Source organism: Sarcophilus harrisii, chromosome 4, assembly GCF_902635505.1.
Source record: "Sarcophilus harrisii chromosome 4, mSarHar1.11, whole genome shotgun sequence".
NCBI classification, from domain to species: Eukaryota; Metazoa; Chordata; class Mammalia; order Dasyuromorphia; family Dasyuridae; genus Sarcophilus; species Sarcophilus harrisii.
The window spans coordinates 325,506,643-325,530,105 of NC_045429.1; the positions used below are offsets into that span (position 1 = coordinate 325,506,643).

Here is a 23,463-nt window from a genome sequence, read left to right on the forward strand (position 1 = left end):
TCTATTTTGTTGGTTTTCATAGACAACTCTTGGTTGATAATTAATTAGTTTACTTTCAATTTTATTGATCTCTCTCCTTTTATTTTTAGAATTTCAAGTTTAGTATTTGACTGGAGGATTTTAATTTGTTCCTTTTTCAGCATTTTTAATTGTTAATTCCATTGACATACTCTTTCTCTACTTTATGCAAGTAAACACTCTAGAGATATGAAACTTCCCCCTAATATAGCACTGGCTGCATCACATTTTGATATGATGTCTCATTATTGTCATTTTCTTGGGTGAAGTTATTAATTATGTCTATGATTTGCTGTTTCACCCAATCATTCTTTAGTAAGTTATTTAGTTTTCCAATTATATTTGGTCTACTTTCCCCTGGCTTTTGTTGAGTGTAATTTTATTGCATCGTGGTCTGAAAGGATGCATTTTCTTTTATGCACTGCATTTGAGTTTGATTTTTATGTCCTAATATATCGTCTATTTTTTGTATAGGTTCCATAAACTGTTGAAAAAGAAAGTGTACTCCTTTCTGTCTCCATTCATTTTCTCAGAGGTCTATCATATCTAACTTTTCTAGTATTCTATTTACTTCTTTGACTTCTTTCTTATTTATTTTGTGATTTGATTATCTAATTCTGAGAGTGCTGCAAGGTTGAGATCTCCCACTAATATAGTTTTGCTGTCTATTTCTTCTTTGCAGCTCTCTTAATTTCTCTTTAAGAATTTAGACGCTACACTTGGTGCATATATTTTAATATTGATATTGCTTCGTGTTATACTGCCCTTTAGCAGATATAGCGCCCTTCATATCTCTTTTAATTAGATCAATTTTTGTTTTACAACTGATCTGAGATCAGGATAGCTACCCTGCTTTTGACTTCACCTGAGTATAGTAGATTTTGCCCATCCTTTTGCCTTTATTCTGCATGTATCTCCCTGCTTCAGGTGTTCCTGTAAACAACATATTTGTAGGATTCTGGCTTTTATCCATTCTGCTAATCCTTCCTCTTTGTAGGGGAGTTTGCCCCGTTCACATTTATGGTTAAATTACTAATTCTGTGTTACTTGCATCTTATTAACCCCTATTTATGCTTTTCTCCCTTCTTTCCCCTTACCCCACCTTCCCAGTGATATTAAACTTGTAGGCTTCACTTGCTTCTCACAGCCTTCCCTTTTAGTATCCCTCCTCCCACCTTGATTCCTCCTCCTATCTTGCTCCCTTAACTTCACAGTTTCTGTGTCCCTTCTGTAGCTTATTCCTTCCCTTTTCACTTTCCCTTCTCACTTTTCAATGAGATGGAAGAAGTTTCACCATATATTGAATATGTCTAAAATTTTCTCTTAAGTCAATTCTTATGAAATGCCATTATATTCATCCCCTCCATTCTTTCTCTGAATATAATAGGTTTCCTTTGCCTCTTTGTGAGATAGTACCCCCCCACACTTTACCCTTTTTCTGATACAATGTCCTTTCCACCTCTAATTTCCTGAACAAGGTATACATGTTTTATACATCTTTACAGCAGAAATATAGTTCCCAAGATTTCTTTTTTACCTTTTGGAAGTTTCTTGAGTTCTATGTTGCAGAATAAACTTCTTGTTAAGTTCTGGTTTTCACCAAATGGGTGAAATTCACTTATTTCGTTGAATGACCATCTTCTTCCCTGGAAAAGATGCTCATCCTCAGCTGGTTTGGTTGCATACCGAGGTCCTTAGCCTTTGAATATCATATTCAACCCCTTCGATCTTTTAATGTGGATGCTGCTAGATCTTGGGTAGAGTCATATTGTGGCTCCTCTATATTTGAATTGGGTTTTCTAGCCGCTTGGAGTATTTTTTCCTTTGTTTGTAGGTTCTGGCATTTTGGCCACTATATTTCTTGGTGTTTTTGATTTTGGCGGATCCCTTTCAGTGGGTGATCGATGAATCCTTTCAATGTCTATTCTACCCTCTGTTTCTATGACTTCTGGGCAGTTCTCTTTGATAATTTCCTAGAAAATAGTGTCCAGGCTCTTTTTTTTTCATCACGTATTTTTCTGGGGTCCAATAATTCTCAGATTGTCTCTCCTAGACCTATTTTCCAGGTGTTGTTTTTCTCCCCAAAGTGTTCATTTTCTCCATTGTTTGGTTTTTTTGGTTTTGCATGACTGATTGTTCTTGTCTCCTCAGTCCATTCAATTCCATTTGTTCTATTCTTATTTTTTTCAATGAGTGTTTTCTTCACTAACTTTTTTATATCTTTTCTAATTGTCCAATTTGTTCTATGGAATGTTTTTCGATTTCGTAATTTTATTCTTTAGTAGGTTATTTTCTGTTTCGGATTTCACTAATCCCCTATTTTTTCAAGGATTTGTTTCTTTATCCACTCTGTCGTTAAATGAGTGGAATGACTATCAGACTCTCTTGCCAGCCTCCCTCTCCTTTTCCCATTTTTCTTGTAGCTCTCTTGTGACAGCCTTTTTAATTTCTTCTATGAGATTCATCTGTGCTGAGGAACAGATGATCTCTTCCTGTGGGGATTCATCTGGAGACAGTCTGTTTTTAGTCTCCTCAGGGTTTAGAGTCTGTTCTCTCTCTGTATAAAAGCTGTCAATGGTTAAAGTCCTTTTTAACTTTTTGCTCATTTTGTCAGAGAACAATCAGAGACAAACTAGCAAAGAAAAAAAAGGAAAAAAAAACCGCAAATGGAATCTGCCTTTTTGGGGGAGGGGCTGGGTGGCGTTACGGAGCTTCCTCTACAGACTGTGGGGGCAGCAGCGAGGCATTAGCAGGACTGTGCTGCACCTGCACTCTGAGACTCTGAGAGCGTACTGAGATGCTGTGGGGGAGGGGTGGCCGGTCCCAAGGAACTCCAGCTGTTTAGGGTTGTATTCTTCAACCGCAGTGTTTTAGCTTCTCTGCTGGGCTACTGACTTGCTGCCAGGGCAAAGTATCCAATCCTATAGCGAAGCTCTCCCTGCAGAGACGGCTGAGATCCCAACCCCCTCTGGTCTGCTCAGCTGTGAGCTGCCAGCCGAGCTCTTGCTGCCGCTGCCTGCCCTCAGCCTGTGCCCGATCTAAAACTGTCGCGCCCTCGAGCAAAACTAGACCTTTCCTGGTGAATTTCAAGGATGTCTTCTCTTGGTAACTGTTTGTGGGGTTTTTTTCAGTCAGGCATCAATTCAGAGGCTTGTAATGAGATAGATTCTGAGAGAAAATGCGGAGCATACAGAGCTGTGTGCCTCCTCACTGCCATCTTGGCCGGAAGTCAGTACCAAATGGTTTTCATGACCACTGCTTTATGATATAATTTTAGATCTGGTAGAGCTACCCACCTTCATTTGCTTTCTGTATAGAAATCTTAAAAAAAAAAAAAAAAACTTACCAGAAGGTTCAGGAATGGACAGCACTTTCGATAAGACACCCATAAATTCAGAAGGTTCTATTTTGCCTTGCTCTGTAACAGGAAGAAAAATTCAGCTGTTGGAATGAATCAATCAAACATTTGTTAAGTGCCTAACTGAATGGCACAAAGATCAAATTGTGTGTATGTGTGTATGCGTGTGTGTATCTCTTCTCTCCTCTTTTCTCTCTTTCTCTTTGTCTCTCGCTCACTCTCTTGCTCTCTATTGCTGTGTGTGTGTGTGTGTGTGTGTGTGTGTGTGTGCACTTGCATTCAAGCCACCTTAAGAATAGCCTGCTAACAGGAAGTGGAGGGAATGAAAGGGGGGAAAAGATAAAAGTTTAAAAAAAGTGCTCAGCAGAAAACAAAAGAACAACCTACAAGAGAGCAAAAACACTCAGGAATATTGAATAGAGCCAGAAAGGAAAGCATCTTTTTCTCCACAGCATATGGCATCTACACAAAAAGTGACCATATATTAGGGCATAAAAACTTCACAGTAAGATACAAAAACGCAGAAATAATAAATGCTTCCTTGTCAGACAACAATGCAATAAAAATTATATTCCATAAAGGGACAAGGAAAGATAGACTAAAAACCAATTGGAAATTAAGTAATGTGATTCTAAAAAGTGAGTGGGTAAAACAACTCACAGAAACAATCCATAATCCATAATCCAATAATCCAAGAGAATAAAATAAGGAGAAAACATATCAAAACCTATGGGATGCAGCCAAAGCAATTCTTAGGGGAAATTTTATATCTCTAAGTAGCTACACGAATAAAATAAAGAAAGTGGAGATAAAGGAATTGAACACTATGGCCTAGAAAAGAACAAATTAGAAAACTCCAATTAATACCAAATTAGAAATTCTGAAGCTCAAAGGAGGAAGCTTAATAAAATTGAAACCAAAACTATTGAACTAATAAATAAAACAAATTGGTTTTTATGAAAAACAACAAAATAGATAAACCTTTAATTATTTGATTGGAAAGAAGAAAAAAACCAAATCACTTGAGCATAAAGAAAAGATGAATTTAGCATAATGAAAACAAATTAAAGTAATAATTGGGAGTTATTTTGATGGGGCTTAGTGTAATTTAATTGAACTGAATGAACATTCTGAAAATATGATTCTTTCCAGATTAATGAAAAAGAAAAATTACTTAAAGTGATCCCATCTTTGAAAAAGAAAACAAACAAGCTATTAATGAACTTTCTAAGAAAAAATCTCCAGGGCCAGATGGATTCACAAGTGAATTCTACCAAACATTTAAAGAACAATTAATTCCAACACCATATAAACTATTTGGAAAAATAGTTAGAGAAGGAAGGAGTCCTGCCAAATTCCTTCTATGACACAAATATTGTACTGATATCTAAACCTGGAAGAGCCAAAAGAGAGAAAGAAAATTACAGGCCAATCTCCCTAATGAATATTGATGTAAAAATTTTAAATAAAATATTAGCAAAGAGATTACAAAAATTACCAGCAGGAGAATATACTATGACCATATAGGATTTATATCAGGAATACAGGGCCAGTTTAATGACAGCAAAATTATTACCATAATCAACAATAACAAAACCAATCGAAATCATATAATAATCTTAATAGATGCAGAAAAAGCTTTTAACAAAATATAGCATCTATTCCTATCAAAAATACTAAAAAACATTGGGATAAAGGGAACCTTCTTTAAAATAAATAAGCAGCATCTATCTAAGACCAACAGCAATCATTAACTGTAATGAAGTGCTTTACGTAGTTAATCAGGGGCAAAATAAGAATGCCCATTGTCACCACTATTATTCAACATTTTATTAGAAATGTTGACTTGAGCAATAAGAAAAAAAATTAGAATAGGCAACGAGGAGATAAAACAATCACTCTGCATATATTATGATGATATACTTAGAGAATCCTAGAAAATCATTCAAAAACCTAATTGAAACAATTCACAGCTTCAATAAAATTGCAGGATTGTAAAATAAGCCTATACAAATCATCAGCATTTCTATATATTAATGACAAAGTCCATCATCAAGAGATAGAAAGAAAAATTCGATTTAAAATAACTATAAACAAAATAAAATTTTCCCTGATATGAAAAACCCAGGAAGTATATGAACACAATTACAAAAAACTTTTCATACAAGTAAAGTCAGAGCTAAACAAATGGAACTTACTATTTCACAAAAATTGCTGGGAAAACTGGAAAATAATATGTCAGAAACTTTGGATAGATTTTCAGCCTAACAACCCATACCAAAATAAGATTGAAATAGGTATATGATATGCCAATTAGGAGAGCAAAGAATAGTTTACCTATCAGATATCTTTGGAGATGGGATTCACAAAAGAACTAGACAACATTTTAAAAGGCAAAATGGGCAACTTTGATTAAATTAAATTTAAAAGTTTTTGCACAAAACAAAAGTAACAGAAACAAGATTAAAAGGAAAGGACAAAGCTGGGGAAAAATCTTTACAGCCAGTGTTTCTGATAAAGGTCTCAGTTTTTTAATGGTCAAAGGATATGAACAACTTTTAAATGACAAAATTAAACTCACCTATAGTCATATGAAAAATGTTTTAAATCCCTATTGATTAGAGAAATACAAATTAAAACAACTCTGGGGTGCTACCTCTTCTTCCACACTGGCCAAGATGACAGGAAAAGATAATGATAAATGTTGGAGGGGATATGGGAAAACTGGGACACTAATGCATTGTTGGTGGCATTGTAAAATGATACAACCAATATGGAGACCAATCTGTAACTATGCCCAAAGGACTATCAAACTGTTCATACACTTTGACCCAGCAGTGCCAATACTGGGTCTGTATCCCAAAAGAAATCATAAAGAAGTAAAAAGGACCCACACATGCAAAAATGTTTGTAGCAGCTCCTTTTGTGGTAGCAAAGAATTGGAAATTGAGTAGATGCCCATCAATTGGGGATTGACTGAATAAGTTGTGGCATATGCAAATAATGGAATATTATTGTTCTACAAAAATGATGAACAAGCTGATTTGAGAAAAACCTGGAAAAAGATAATACACTATGATCAAGTAGGATTTATACCAGGAATGCGGGGCTGGTTCAATATTAGGAAAACTATCAATATAATTGGCCATATTAATAACCAAATTAACAAAAACCATATGATCATTTCAATAGATGCAGAAAAAGCATTTGACAATATCCAACATCCATTCCTCATAAAAACACTTGAGAGTATAGGAATAAATAGACTTTTCCTTAAAATAATCAGCAGCATCTATTTAAAACCATAAGTAAGCATCATATGTAATGGAGACAAACTGCAGCCATTCCCAATAAGATCTGGGTGTAACAAGGTTGCCCACTATCACCCGTTACTATTTAATATAGTATTAGGAAATGCTAGCTTTGGCAATAAAAAGCTGAGAAAAGTTAAAGAATTAAAAATAGGCAATAGAAACCAAATTATCACTCTTTATCCTTTGATATGATGGTATGTAGAACCCAGAGATTCTGCAAAGTTATTGAAATAATCCACAACTGTAAATTTACTGGTTATAAAATAAACCCACATAAGTCATCAGCATCCTTATATATCACTAACAAAAATCCAACAGTCAGAGTTACAAAGAGAAATTCCATTTAAAGTAACTACTGATAATAAAAATATTTGGAATCTATCTGCAAGGAAAATGAAACTTTATGAGCAAAATTACATTTTACTTTCAAATTAAGTCTGATCACAACCAATTGGAAAATATTAAATGTACTTTATTGGATAGGGCAAGCAAATATAATAAACATGACAATACTTAAGCTATTCTATTTATTTAGCTATACCAATCAGACTCCCAAAAAGCTATTTTAATGACCTAGAAAAAAATATAACCAAAATTCCTTGTGGAAAAACAAAGGTCCAAGAATTTCAAGGAATTAATGAAAAAAAATCAAATGAAGGTCAAGCAACTGTACCAGATCTAAGAATTATATTATAGGCGGATTACCAAAACCATTTGGTATTGGCTAAGGAACAGATTAGTTGATCAGTGGAATAGGTTAGGTTCAAGGGACAAAACAGTCAACAACTATAACCTAGTCTTTGACAAACCCACAGACCCCAGCTTTTCCGGATAAGAACTTACTGTCAGCAAAATTGCTGGAAAAATTGGAAATTAATATAGCAAAACTAAGCATTGATCCACACTTAACACCATACACGAATATAAAGGTCAAAATGGGTTCATGACCTAGGCATAAAGGAATAGGAGGTATTAATAAATTAGAGGAATAAAGGATAGTTTAACTCTCAGACCTGCTTGGAAGGAAGGAATTTATGGCCAAAAGAAGAACTAGAGATCATTACTGATCACAAAATAGAAAATTTCGACTATACCAAACTGAAAGTTTATGTACAAACAAAACTAATGCAGACAAGATTAGAAGAGAAGCAATAAAACTGGGAAAATATTTTTACAGTCAAGGTTCTGATAAGGCCTCATTTAAAATATATAAATTAACTCTAATTTATAAAAATCAGCCATTCTCAATTGAAAAATGGTCAAGGATATGAACAGACAATTCTCAGATGAAATTGAAACTACTTCAAGTCATATGAAAAAGATGCTCAAGTCATTATTAATCAGAGAAATGCAAATTAAGACAACTCACAAGATACCACTACACCTGTCAGATTGGCTGAGATGACGAGAAAATGATTGTTCAAGGATGCCCGGAAAACTGGGACATTGATGCATTGTTGGTGGAGTTATGAACGAATCCAACCATTCTGGAGAGTAGTTTTCCAGACTATGCTCAAAGTTATCAAACTGTGCATGTGATCCTGATGTTACTACTGGAAGCCTGTCGAAGAGACCATAAGAAGGGAGAAGAGGACCTGTATGTGTGCATGAATGTTTGTGGCAGCCCTCTTTGGGTGGCTAGAAACTAGAAACTGAGTGGATACTTACATCAGTTGGAATGGCTGAATAAATTGTAGTATATGAATATTATGGAATATTGTTCTGTGAAATAACCAACAGGATGATTTCCAGAAGGCCTGGAGAGACTTACACGAACTGATGCTATGAGTGAAATGAGCAGGACCAGGAGATCATTATATGCTTCCAACAATACTATATAATGACCGGTTCTGATGGACCAGGCCATCCTCAGCAATGAGATCAACAAATCAGTTCAATGGAACAATAATAGACTGAACCAGGTACGCCCAGAAGAACTCTGGGGAGATGGCTAAAACAAGTACATTCAATTCCCAAACCCTATATTTATGCCCACCTGCATTTTTCATTTCCTTCACAAGCTAATTGTACAATATTTCAGAGCCTCATTCTTTTTGTACAGCAAAATAACGGTTTGGTCATGTATAATTATTGTGTATCTAATTTATATTTTAATATATCTAACATCTACTGGTCATCCTGCCATCTGGTCTTTCTCAGTGGTCCAGTGATCCAAAGCAACCCCAATAGATCCTGCATCCAGAAAAAAGAATTATAGAGACTGAATGTAAATCAACACATGCTATGTTCACTTTATTTTTCTGCCTTTCTTTCCTCTCTCCCAGGTTTTTACCCTTTACTCTGATTTTTCTCTCCCAACATGATTCATAAACCAATATGTATTAAAAAATAAATCTTTTTTTTAAAAAAGAATGCCAATTTTGTTTCTTGTTTTAATTCAGCTAATCCCCTATTACATTATGGGTTTGAAATGCAATAGGATCAGCTGAATTAAAACAAGAAACAAAAACAATGCTAAGAACTGACTAACTATTGCTGCAAAACAGCTTAATTAAGCCTCAGAAAATAGCAAAGACTTTTAGAAAGACTTGGTAACTAAAAATTATTGAAAACTCTACAATGTAGCACAGACTTTTCATAATTGGAAAATCTAAGAAAAACAGTAAAAAAAAAAAAAAAACCCACTAATCATTTCTGTAAAGAAAAATAGCTGTTATTGGCAAAGTGATTAAGATTAGAAGATTGGCAAATTCATTAAGATTAGAAAAAAGTAATTTTTATTGATGAAATTCTTTTTTTATTCAAACCTATGCCAAAATCATTGTTAGAAGAAGTTCAATTAAGTCTGGGCAACTTCATAAAATGTGAAATATCTGACCCAAAAATGTTTTGGGGAATTTTTTTTACTTCTAGTTGGTGTGAAAGTCATCTTCTTTGAAGGAATAATGAATTCTAACAAATAAATTAATATGTTGATAAACAGAATGGCTTCAGAAATTTCAGAAGAAGAAATCAGTTATCTGTTAATAATATGAAAAATGCTCTAAATCACTATTCATTAAAGAAAATAGATTAAAAGAATGTTGAAATAGTACTTCACATTTACCAGAAATGACAAATGCTGGAAAGGATGAGAGAAACATAGGTAAACTAAATTTCCAGTAGAGTTGTAAACTGATTTAATCATTCTGGAGAGCAATTTGGAACTATGCCTAAAAGGCTATAAAACCATGCATTCCCTTGACCCAGCAATAGCATTTTTATGCCTGTATCCCAATGACATAAAAAAAGAAAAAGAACGTTTATGTACAAAAATATTTATATCAACTCTTCAGGATAACAAAGAATTGGAAATTGAGGAAAGATGCCTAAATGTGGCGTATGATTGTAATGGATTAATATTATGCTATAAAAGAAGTGATGAGGAGACTGATTTCAGAAAAACATGGGAAGATCCATATGAACTAAGGAAAAGTGAAGTAAACAGAATCAGATCATTTTACACAAGGGCAAACAATATTGCTGACTGATCAGCACAACGAAGCTTAGCTTAGATTAATACAAAAATCCATGATAATTAAGGACTCATGATGAAAAAAGCTATCCCACCAAAAGAAGAACTGATGAACAATAAGCCGCAAATTGAAATATACTTTCTCACTTTTAACTGTTTCTTGCTTTTTGATACAGCTAATATAGGTACATGATATTTTACAAATATAATTGATATCACATTACTTGCCTGCCTGCTCAGTAGATGGGAAAAAGGAAATAGGGAGGAAGTGGATGTAGATTTGAATTTTTTAATGTTAAAAAATAACTAATCAATATTTTATTTTCAAAAAGACAGAAATAGAGACAGATAGATTGCAAGGGAGGGGAATGTTTCAGTGGCCTGCAAACCTGATTTATGCTCCATTGAAAAGGCTAGATGTGGGAAAATGTACTGCTAATTACAGGCATGCTTAATATATTAATATGATAAATAAGGTTTCATGATTTATAATGAATGAATATGTACAGTTAATTATATGGTATTTTTAGGATCCCTGTTCTGTTATGAATAAATTCCACTAGAACTTCAAACTTTTCAATCAATATTCTTTCCCACTCACTTTAATAGAAACCTAGTTCTTCCCAAAGAACACTAAATCTCTTACAACCCTTTCCATTCTACCAATGCATAGTTTTAAATGAAGGAAACAATACTTCTTATTTTCCCCAAACCACTTCCAGAGAGTTATCTTACCACCATCCCTCCATGACTATATTGACATTTTGCCCACTGAACAGAATAGGAGCTCTTTGAAGATTTTATATAACTATAACATTCCGCCCCGTACCTAGTACAGTTACTGACTTTGTCTACAACAAATTTGTTGTATTGTACTGAATGATTCTAAAATCCAGTAAATTAGGTTTATGATACTAATTCAATATATAAAATCCCTTCAGAAAGTATCTTGAATTCCCAAAATTCACCAAAACATTGCAAGTATTCACCATTGGCAAGTTCAGGTAATATTTGTGTAAGCGCTTCACTTGCTGCATAAAGACCCTGTTCATTCAATGCATTCTTGAGTTCATCATAATCAATGATATCATCTTGGACATTTTCTAGGCCAGAAGAGGCTAGTTGCAAAGCTGAAAACACATGACAAAGATAAATAGTTAGATGATTGTAGTAGGTAACAGTGGCAGATGTGGGGTCTGATACATATAAAAATTAAATTACTTATTGTTTAAGATATATAATGGAAATGTCACAAATATCTAAAAAAATTGAATTAAGGGGTACAGATAGACATACTTCAATAACCTGGAAATATAATTTATCTGACTGAAAACTTCTAATCTATAATCAAGACTAGATGGGGAAAATGTGGCGTGCCATTTGTAGTTTCACATATGACCTTTAAAACACATAAAAAAAATACCCCTCTGAATTCCTACTATGGTAAAGTATCATACCTTTAAATATAAAATTATATTATAATTATAAAGAGACAAAAGAAAATAAGCAATTGTTGAATAATGCAAATATATTTTAGCTCTTAGTACTAGGAAACAAAGTATTTACTAACACTACACAAGAAATTACCAACCACTTGCTCTGTTCTTTTGAAATGAACCAAAGGTTTCCAAAATCTATGTATTCTGAGGTATCTAAATCTATTATTAGAAAATTGAATTATAAGTTTTTAACTTGAAGGGGTCTTAAAAATAATTGTTCAACCTCTCCTTCTACAGATGAAGCAACTGAGTGCGAGAGAGGAGGTCTTATTTGCCAGGGACATATATTTAATTTCAGAACTTGGAGAACCCAGGTTATCATAATTTCCAGTCCAATGCTCTTTCCAATGATAGCTGTATTTTCCCCACAGGCATGAAAATATGTATAGTCCTAATAAATGAATTAACAAAAAAAAGTTCTATTACTTTACCCCAAAAAATATAATTAAATAAAAGCCAGAAAAATATACAGTTTTCTCCAACTCGAGCCCTGTTCAGTACTCTTCATCCATTTTTAGGAAAGTCTTTAGAGATAGCACTTAGGAAGTATAATGTAAAAATTATATGGCCCAATTTGGAGTCCAGTTATGATTCCAAGATGCTGGGTCAGGTGACCTATTCTTTTGTGACTTAAGTTAAATAGATGATTTGCTATTCCCTAAACAAGTCTAAATTTTTATTCCTATCGTCAATATTTACTGATGCTGCTTAACTGAATGAAATGTCTTATCCTGGTCAAAATTATAACAATATTTTGGGGATCCCCTGAAATGTTGCCTTTAGAACAAAGGCTTTTTTGATGCCCAGCCAAAAAATCTGGAAAAGTACACAATTGAGATATTACAATGATATGGTGGAAAGTTATCTAGTCAATAAGATTTCTTCAAACTGAGTCTTCACTTACCTATAGAATCAGCAAATTTTGGAATCTCTTTTAACCACAGTGAAATCTTTTAAATGTTTTCCTCACAAGTCTTTCTTGTTTGCATCCTAAACATGTGGAGCCAAATAGTCATTTATTTTCTACTTCCTTTTAAGCTTAGGGAGAGAATGATATAGTGGTTATAAAATCAGAGCCAGTATCAGGAAGACGAGATTTCAAGACTCTTCTCTGATACATACTGGCTGCTGTGCCTCAGGGATCTATCAAATTGCAGAGCAGATGTGGTTCTACACTGGTAGAGAGCATTTTCTCACTGGGAGTTCCCTATTCGAAGGAAATCATTATTCTGTTCCTCAAATCAAAATTTAAAAACCATCAAGTTCCCTTGGAAAGAGAGAGTATAGAAATTTTTATTTTTTTATTTACAAAGCACATGAATGGGTAATTTTTCCAACACTGACCCTTGCAAAACCTTTTGTTCCAAATTTTCCCCTCCTTCCCCCCACTCCTTTCCCTAGTTGGCAGGTAGTCCAATATATGTTAAATATGTTGAAATACATGTTAAATCCAATATATGTACACATATTTATACAGTTATCTTGCTGCACAAGAAAAATCAGATAAGGAAGGAAAAGAAAAACTGAAAAAGAAAACAAAATGCAAGCAAATCACAACAGAGAGAATGAGAATGCTATGTTGTGTTCCACACACTGTTCCCATGGTTCTCTTTCTGGGTGTAGATGGCTCTCTCCATCACTGAACAAGTGGAACTGGTTTGAATCCTCTCATTGTTGAAGAGAGTCATGTCCATCAGAATTGATCGTCATATAGTCTTGTTGTTGCTGTTTATAATGATCTCCTGGTATGCTCATTTCACTTAGCATCAGTTCATGTAGGTCTCTCTAACCTGTCTGAAATCATCCTGCTGGTCGTTTCTTACAGAATAATAGTATTTCATAACATTCATATACCATAATTTATTCAGCCATGCTCCAATTGATGGGCATCCACTCAGTTTCCAGTTTCTTGTCACTACAAAGAGGGCTATCATAAACATTTTTGCACATATGGGTCCCTTTCCCTCCTTTAAGATCTCTTTGGGATATAGGCCCAGTAGAGACATTGCTGGATCAAAGGTTGTGCACAGTTTGATAACTTTTTGAACTTAGTTCCAAACTGCTTTCCAGAATGATTGGATCCGTTCACAGTTCCACCAACAATGTATCAGTGTCTCTCTTTTCCCACATCCCCTCCAACATTCCTCATTATCTTTTCCTGTCATCTTAGCCAATCTGACAGGTGTATAGTGGTATCTCAGAGTTGTCTTGATTTGCATTTTTCTGATTAATAGTGATTTGGAGCACCTTTTCATGCGACTACAAATAGTTTCAATTACTTCATCTGAAAATTGTCTATTCATATCCTTTGACCATTTATCAATTGGAGAATGGCTTGAACTATTATAAATTTGAGTCAATTCTCTATATATTTTAGAAATGAAGCCTTTATCAGATCTTTGGATGTAAAAATGTTTTCCCAGTTTATGGCTTCCCTTCTAATCCTGTCTGCATTTGTTTTATTTGTACAAAAACTTTTTAACTTTATATAATCAAAATTATCAATTTTGGGATCAATTATGATCTCTAGTTCTTTGGGCACAAATTCCCTCCTCCTCCACAAATCTGAGAAGTAAACTATCCTATGTTCTAATCTGTTTGTAATATTCTTTATATCTAGATCACGAACTCATTTCAACCTTATCTGGTATATGGTGTTAAGTGTGGGTCTATGCCTACTTTCTGCCATACTAGTTTCCAATTTTCCCAGCGGTTTTTGTCAGATTTGTCAGATACCAAATTGCTATAGTCATTGACTATTTTGTTCTGTGATTCTAACTTATTCCACTGATCAACGTCTCTATTTCTTAGCCAGTAACAAATGGTTTTCATGACCACTGCTTTATAATATAGTTTTAGATCTGGTACAGCTAGCCACCTTCATTTCTTTCTGTATAGAAATCTTAAAAAAAAAAAACTTACCAGAAGGTTCAGGAATGGACAGCACTTTCGATAAGACGCCCATAAATTCAGAGGGTTCTATTTTGCCTTGCTCTGTAACAGGAAGAAAAATTCAGCTGTTGGAATGAATCAATCAAACATTTGTTAACTACCTAACTGGATAGCACAAAGATCAAATTGTGTTTATGTGTGTATGTGTGTGTGTATCTCTTCTCTCCTCTTTCCTCTCTTTCTCTTTGTCTCTCTCTCTCTTGCTCTCTATTGCTGTGTGTGTGTGTGTGTGTGTGTGTGTATGCTTGCATTCAAGCCACCTTAACTATAGCCTGCTTCCAGGAAGTGGAGGGAATGAAAGGGGGGAAAAGATAAAAGTTTAAAAAATGTGCTCAGCAGAAACAAAAGAACAACCTACAAGAGAGCAAAAGCACTCATGAATATTGAATAGAGACAGAAAGGAATGCATCTTTTTCTCCACAGCATATGGCATCTACACAAAAAGTGACCATATATATTACTGCATAAAAACTTCACAGTTAGATACAAAAAGGCAGAAATAGTAAATGCTTCCTTGTCAGACAACAATGCAATAAAAATTATATTTCATAAAGGGACAAGCAAAGATAGACAAAAAACCAATTGGAAATTAAGTAATCTAATTCTAAAAAGTAAGTGGGTAAAACAACTCACAGAAACAATCCATAATCCATAATCCAATAATCCAAGAGAATAAAATAAGGAGAAAACATATCAAAACCTATGGGATGCAGCCAAAGCAGTTCCTAGGGGAAATTTTATATTTCTAAGTAGCTACACGAATAAAATAGAGAAAGAGGAGATCAATGAATTGAACATGCAATAAAAAAAACCTAGAAAAAGAACAAATTGAAAACTCCCAATTACATACCAAATTAGAAATTCTGAAACTCAAAGGAGAGATTAATAAAAGTGAAACCAAGAAAACTATTGAACTAATAAATAAAACTAAGAATTGGTTTTATGAAAAAACAACAAAAATAGATAAACCTTTGATTAATTTGATTGGGAAAAGGAAAGAAAAAACCAAATCACCAGCATCAAAAGCGAAAAAGGTGAATTTACCACCAATGAAAAAGAAATTAAAGTAATAATTGGGAGTTATTTTGCCCAACTATATGGAAGCAAATCCAACAATTTAATTGAACTGAATGAACATCTACAAAAATATAAATTGCCCAGATTAATAGAAGAAGAAAAAAATTTACTTAACTAGTCCCATCTTTGAAAAAGAAAACAAACAAGCCATTAATGAACTTTCTAAGAAAAAATCTCCAGGGCCAGATGGATTCACAAGTGAATTCTACCAAACATTTAAAGAACAATTAATTCCAACACCATATAAACTATTTGGAAAAATAGTTAGAGAAGGAGTCCTGCCAAATTCCTTCTTTTAGAGGCCAATCTCCCTAATGAATATTGATGTAAAAATTTTAAATAAAATATTAACAAAGAGATTACAAAAATTACCAGCAGGATAATATACTATGACCATATAGGATTTATATCAGGCATACAGGGCCAGTTTAATGACAGGAAAACTATTACCATAATCAACAATAACAAAACCAATTGAAATCATATAATAATCTCGTGCAGAAAAAGCTTTTATCAAAATATAGCATCTATTCCTATCAAAAATACTAAAAAAAAAAAAAAACCTAAAAAACATTTAAAGAAGGGAACCTTCTTTAAAATAAATAAGCAGCATCTATCTAAGACCAACAGCAAGCATTAACTGTAATGAAAAGCTTTACGTATTCAATCAGGGGCAAAACAAGGATGCCCATTGTCACCACTATTATTCAACATTTTATTAGAAATGTTGACTTTAGCAATAAGAAAAAAAATTAGAATAGGCAATGAGGAGATAAAACTATCACTCTGCATATATTATGATGATATACTTAGAGAATCCTAGAAAATCATCCAAAAACCTACTTGAAACAATTCACAGCTTCAGAAAAATTGCAGGATTATAAAATAAGCCTATACAAATCATCAGCATTTCTATATATTACTGACATAGTTCATCATCAAGAGAAAGAAAGAGAAATTCGATTTAAAATAACTGTAGACAAAATAAAATTTTCCCTGACATTAAAAACCCATGAAGTATATGAACACAATTACAAAAAACTTTTCACACAAGTAAAGTCAGAGCTAAACAAATGGAACTTACTATTTCACAAAAATTGCTGGGAAAACTGGAAAATAATATGTCAGAAACTTTGGATAGATTTGCAGCCTAACAACCCATACCAAAATAAGATTGAAATAGGTATATGATATGCCAATTAGGAGAGCAAAGAATAGTTTACCTATCAGATATCTTTGGAGATGGGAGGAATTTATCACAAAAGAACTAGAGAACATTTTAAAAGGCAAAATGGGCAACTTTGATTAAATTAAATTTAAAAGTTTTTGCACAAAACAAAAGTAACAGAAACAAGATTAAAAGGAAAGTACAAAGCTGGGGAAAAAAATTTTACAGCCAGTGTTTCTGATAAAGGTCTCAGTTTTTTAATGGTCAAAGGATATGAACAACTTTTAAATGACAAAATTAAAACCACCTATAGTCATATGAAAAATGTTTTAAATCCCTATTGATTAGAGAAATACAAATTAAAACAACTCTGGGGTGCCACCTCCTCTTCCAGACTGGCCAAGATGACAGGAAAAGATAATGATAAATGTTGGAGGGGATATGGGAAAACTGGGACACTAATGCATTGTTGGTGGCATTGTAAAATGATCCAACCAATATGGAGAGCAATCTGGAACTATGCCCAAAGGACTATCAAACTGTTCATACACTTTGACCCAGCAGTGCCACTACTGGGTCTGTATCCCAAAGGAAATCATAAAGAAGTAAAAAGGACCCACACATGCAAAAATGTTTGTAGCAGCTCTTTTTGTGGTAGCAAAGAATTGGAAAATGAGTAGATGCCCATCAATTGGGGAAAGACTGAATAAGTTGTGGTATATGAAGATAATGGAATATTATTGTTCTACAAAAATGATGAACAAGCTGATCTGAGAAAAACCTGCAAAGATTTACACAAACTGATACTGAACAAAACAAGAAGACCCATGAAAACATTGTACATAGAAACAGCAGGATTGTGCAATGAGCAACCGAGCAGACTTGGTCTTTCTCAGTGATTCAGTGATGCAAAACAATCCCAATAGATTCTGCATCCAGAAAAAAGAATTATAGAGACTGAATGTAAATCAACACATGTTATGTTCACTTTCTTTTTCTGCCTTTTTTTTCTCTGCCCGGTTTTTCCCTTTTGCTCTGATTTTTCTCTCCCAACATGATTCATAAACCAATATGTATCAAAAAATAAATCTTTTTTTAAAAAAAGAATGCCAATTTTGTTTCTTGTTTTAATTCAGATAATCCCCTATTACATTATGGGTTTGAAATGCAATAGGATCAGCTGAATTAAAACAAGAAAAAAAAAACAATGCTAAGAACTGACTAACAATTGCTGCAAAACAGCTTAATTAAGCCTCAGAAAATAGCAAAGACTTTTAGAAAGACTTGGTAACTAAAAATTATTGAAAACTCTACAATGTAGCACAGACTTTTCATAATTGGAAAATCTAAGAAAAACAGTAAAAAAAAAAAAACCCACTAATCATTTCTGTAAAGAAAAATAGCTGTCATTGGCAAAGTGATTAAGATTAGAAGATTGGCAAATTGATTAGGATTAGAAAAAAGTAATTTTTATTGATGAAATTCTTTTTTTATTCAAACCTGTGCCAAAATCATTGTTAGAAGAAGTTCAATTAAGTCTGGGCAACTTCATAAAATGTGAAATATCTGACCCAAAAATGTTTTGGGGAATTTTTTTTTACTTCTAGTTGGTCTGAAAGTCATCTTTTTTGAAGGAATAATGAATTCTAACAAATAAATTAATATGTTGATAAACAGAATGGCTTCAGAATTTTCAGAAGAAGAAATCAAAGTTATCTGTTAATAATATGAAAAATGCTCTAAATCACTATTCATTAAAGAAAATAGATTAAAAAAATGCTGAAATAGTACTTCACATTTACCAGAAATGACAAATGCTGGAAAGGATGAGAGAAACATAGGTAAACTAAATTTCCGGTAGAGTTGTGAACTGATTTAATCATTCTGGAGAGCAATTTGGAACTATGCCTAAAAGGCTATAAAACCATGCATTCCCTTGACCCAGCAATACCATTTTTATGCCTGTATCCCAATGAAATCAAAAAAAGAAAAAGAATGTTTATGTATAAAAATATTTATAACAACTCTTCGGGATAACAAAGAATTGGAAATTGAGGGAAGATGCCTAAATGTGGCACATGATTGTAATGGATTAATATTATGCTATAAAAGAAGTGATGAGGAGACTGATTTCAGAAAAACATGGGAAGATCCATATGAACTAAGGAAAAGTGAAGTAAGCAGAATCAGATCATTTTACACAGGAACAACAATATTGCAGTGATGATCAACTGTGAAAGACTTAGCTCAGATTAATACAAAAATCCATGATAATTCCTAAGGACTCATGATGAAAAAAGCTATCCCCCTCCAAAGAAAGAACTGATGAACAATAAGTACAAATTGAAATGTACTTTTCTCACTTTTGTGTTTCTTGCTTTTGTTAAGCTAATATGGAAATTTTTGTATTATTTTACACATATAATTGATATCACATTACTTGCCTGTCTGCTCAGTAGATGGGGAAAAGGAAATAGGGAGGAAGCGGATGGAGATTTGAGTTTTTTAATGTTAAAAAATAACTAATCAATATTTTTTTTCAAAAAGAAAGAGACAGAAATAAAGACAGACAGATGGCAAGGGAGGGGAATGTTTCAGTGGCCTGCAAACCTGATTTATGTTCCATTGAAAAGGCTAGATGTGGGAAAATGTACTGCTAATCAGAGGCATGCTTAATATATTAACATGATAAATATGGTTTCATGATTAATAATGAATCAATATGTACAGTTAATTATATTGTATTTTTAGGATCCCTGTTCTGTTATGAATAAATTCCACTAGAACCTCAAATTTTTTTGAATATTCTTTCCCACTCACTTTAGTAGAAACCTAGTTCTTCCCTAAGGACACTAAATCTCTTACAGCCCTTTCCATTCTCCCTATGCATAGTTTTAAATAAAGGAAATAATACTTCTTGTTTTCCCCAAACCACTTCCAGAGAGTTATCTTACCACCATCCCTCCATGACTATATTGACATTGTGCCCACTCAACAGAATAGGAGCTCTTTGAAGATTTTATATAACCATCACTTTCCTCCCCGTACCTAGTACAATGGCTGACTTTGTCTACAAAAAATTTGTTGCACTGAATGATTTTAAAATCCAGTAAATTATTTTTATGATAATAATTCAATTTTAAAAATCCTTCAGAAAGCATCTTGAATTCCCAAAATTCACCAAAACATTGCAAGTATTCACCTATGGCAAGCTCAGGTAACATTTGTGTAAGCGCTTCACTTGCTGCATAAAGACCCTGTTCATTCAATGCATTCTTGAGTTCATCATAATCAATGATATCATCTTGGACATTTTCTAGGCCAGAAGAGGCTAGTTGCAAAGCTGAAAACACATGACAAAAATCAGTTGATTGTAGTAGGTAACAGTGGCAGAAATGGGGTCTGATACATATATAAATTAAATTATCTATTGTTTAAGATATATAATAGAAATGTCACAAATATCTAAAAAATATTGAATTAAGAGGTACAGATAGACATACTTCAATAACCTGAAATCTGATTTATATCTGACTGAAAACTTCTAATCTATAATCAAGACTAGATGGGAAAATGTGGTGTGCATTTGTAGTTTCACATATGATCTTTAAAACATGTAAAAAAATAGCACTCTGAATTTTTACTATGGTAAAATGTATCATATCTTTAGAAAATATAAAATTATATTATAGTATAAGGGTAATAATAGCTTCAAATGTTCATTAAGAAGTAGATGAATAATGCAAATATATTTTGCCTCTTAGTACTGAGAGCAAAGTTTTTAACACACGAAACTGAACCTTGGTCTTTTTTTTGAAGACCAAGGTTTCCAAAATCTGTATTTGAGGTTCAAATTATTAGAAAAATGAATCAACAATTTTTTTTTAACGAATGGGCCAAAAAGTAATTTATTTCAACCCTCCTTCTACAGATGAACAACTGGTTCAGGATCTGATTTCCAGGGACATATTTTAATTTAGAACAAAAAGTTTTCATAATTTCATCCAATTTCCCAATGTTGGGTTTTCCCCACAGGCATTAAAATATGTATAGTCCTAATAAATCATTTACCCAAAAAACAGTTATATTACTTTACCCCAAAAAATATAATTCAATAAAAGCCAGAAAAATATACAGTTTTCTCAACACAAACTCTGTTCAAGTACTCTTCACTCCATTTTAGGAAAGTCTTTAGAGATAGCACTTAGGAAGTATAATGTAAAAATTATTTGTCCCACTTTGGAGTCCAGTTGTGATTCCAAGATCCTGGTTCAGGTGATCTATTCTCCTGTGACTTAAGTTAAATAGATGATTTGCTATTCCTAAACAAATCAAACTTTTATTCCTATGTCAATTTTACTGATGCTGTAACTGAATGAAATGTCTTATCCTGGTCCAAATTATAACAATATGGGATCATGAAATGTTGCCTTTTCAAAACTTCTTTGATGCCCAGCCAAAAAATCTGGAAAATTACAAAATTGGGATATTACAGTGATATGGTGGGTTATCCCCGTAAGTTTCTTCAAACTGGTCTTCACTTACCTATGGAATCAGCAAATTTTGGAATCTCTTTTAAATCACTGTAAATCTTTTAACTGTATATTCCCATTTTCTGTGGTACAAAATTGAATATTGATATTCAAGCACAGGCCCATTTTTTTAAAATTTTTTTTTACGTTTCTGGTCTGCCTTTTCCAATTTGATATGAGGTTTATTTTTCAAACAAGAAAAGACTTCAATTACTTCTATTAAATTTAGAACTGAAGAAAGAGAGGCTATACTCTTGGCTTTTTATTGTGCTTGTTTTCTCAGATAAAATTATGTCTTCCTTACAGGTGCCCTTCAGTAACTTTTTGTAACAACTCTGAAAGCTCAGGCACTGTTTGGGGGAAGTGAATTTAATTTCTTGAGGTAAGAAAAAATTAGCTAGAGTGATTAAAAAAATTAATCATGGGAAATTAATTCAATTTCTTGGCCTTATTTAGGGTGTCCTTTTAGTAACCTGATATACAGGATACTTATTATCAAATGATCATCCCACCTTCCCTAGAAGACCTTTAAGAAAAAATCATCTTCGAAACTCTCCAAGGAGCCCATTCATTTCTTTGGGACAATTTTAACTGTTTGTCTGTATATCTATATCGCTGACATCAAGAATAAACTTGTCTCCTTGCAACTTTGTCCGTTTCTGTTTGTCCTTTGGCCAACACAACTAATTCCTTCTACCATGGATAAGCATCCATTTGCTGATTTTTCTAGTTGCATTATAGTCCATAAGATCCTATTTACCTTCTCTCTGACTCTTTTGAAGTCTGCTTTCCTACCCTCTAGGGTACATGTCAGACCTTATCAAGACAATAATGAAGTCATTTACTGCTCTGCTCTTGGCAGAGAGCTTCAGCAGATACATGAATATAAGAATTTCTCCATCATTACTATTATCATCATGTCTATGGGCCAGCCTTGTGATCCATTTCCCAAACTCTTCATCTTTCACCTCTTTTTATCCAAGTGGTATGTAATATATCCCAAGGACATAACCACTTGTTCCTGTCTCCATTGACAAATACTCTCCACAATGCTTCCCTACTCTGGTTTATGTATTTCCTCACGATGATATACTCTTAATGTACAATGCTACCCTCATTTTTTTATCTATCCTGTTTTTTTTTAATAAAATACATTCATCAAGAACCATGATCCGGTCAGTCATTGGTTTCATCTCATCAAGTCTCAATGATATAAAGGTTGAATTTGTTTTCTTGAGTTAGGACTTTTACTGCTTTTATTTCTTACCAATATATTGAAGACCATGAGTTTGGTTCCGTTCTTAGATTTTATCTACTGTGAACTTTTGACTCTCTCAATTTTAGTTTCTTTATTGTTCTTTCTCTTGCATCTAGTTTGTTATTATGTAAAATTTACATATATATGTATGTATTTTAAAATATTGTTTTACATAGAGAAATAGCCAGTTTTCTCCCTCTCCATAATTTTTTTGGTTGAAAGGTTTTTTATTTCATTTGAAAGACACCCAGAACATATCCTGTTACTAAACTTTGTTAGTTATATTGTTTGTAAACAGGAATTTGTCATTTTTATATCTTAAGCAATAGCTCGTGTCTAAATCCCCTCTCAGTCCATTTTCTTAACTGTTCACTTTAAATTAATTTTTCGCTTCTGCACCCTTGTCTTCAATAGGCAGTAGTAAGGAAACATGATAAGTTCTCAGGGTCTTTAGGTTCTTTCCAAGTCCCCTTAATCATTGGTTATTTTCCTTTCTTATAATACTATCCATATAATAATCAAAATGGCCTTTTATCTTTTGATAACTTTGAAAGTTCTTTGAATATCCAATCTCCAAAAAGACTTTTCTTTCTCTCCACTGTTATCAAACAAACATATAGCTGTCTTGGTCATCAACCACTGCCACTCTTCCTTTTTCTGACCCTCTATTACCCCTATGCTTTCATTCCCCTTAATCCTTTCAAATCCTCCCACAGAAACCAAGAAGAGTATCCATAATGGCATCTTTTGTCTATAATTCTCCTCGTTCCTCAAGCATGACATTTGGATCACAGTCTGCTTAACCTCCTCTC

At 33.4% G+C, this 23,463-nt stretch overlaps 1 protein-coding gene across 1 annotated transcript in view; it reads right to left on the reverse strand.

Moving 5' to 3' along the window:
• Nucleotides 1-12,857: 12,857 nt before the first annotated feature.
• The window catches only part of LOC116423620 (EF-hand calcium-binding domain-containing protein 13-like), a 43,693-nt gene continuing 33,087 nt past the window's right edge, over nucleotides 12,858-23,463 (reverse strand). Inside the window, exons 7-10 of the mRNA XM_031968647.1 lie at nucleotides 21,407-21,444; nucleotides 20,064-20,204; nucleotides 14,587-14,658; nucleotides 12,858-12,871 (exon numbers count right to left, since the gene is read on the reverse strand). Coding sequence (XP_031824507.1) covers nucleotides 12,858-12,871; nucleotides 14,587-14,658; nucleotides 20,064-20,204; nucleotides 21,407-21,444 — 265 coding nt within the window. The remainder of the gene's footprint in view (nucleotides 12,872-14,586; nucleotides 14,659-20,063; nucleotides 20,205-21,406; nucleotides 21,445-23,463) is intronic.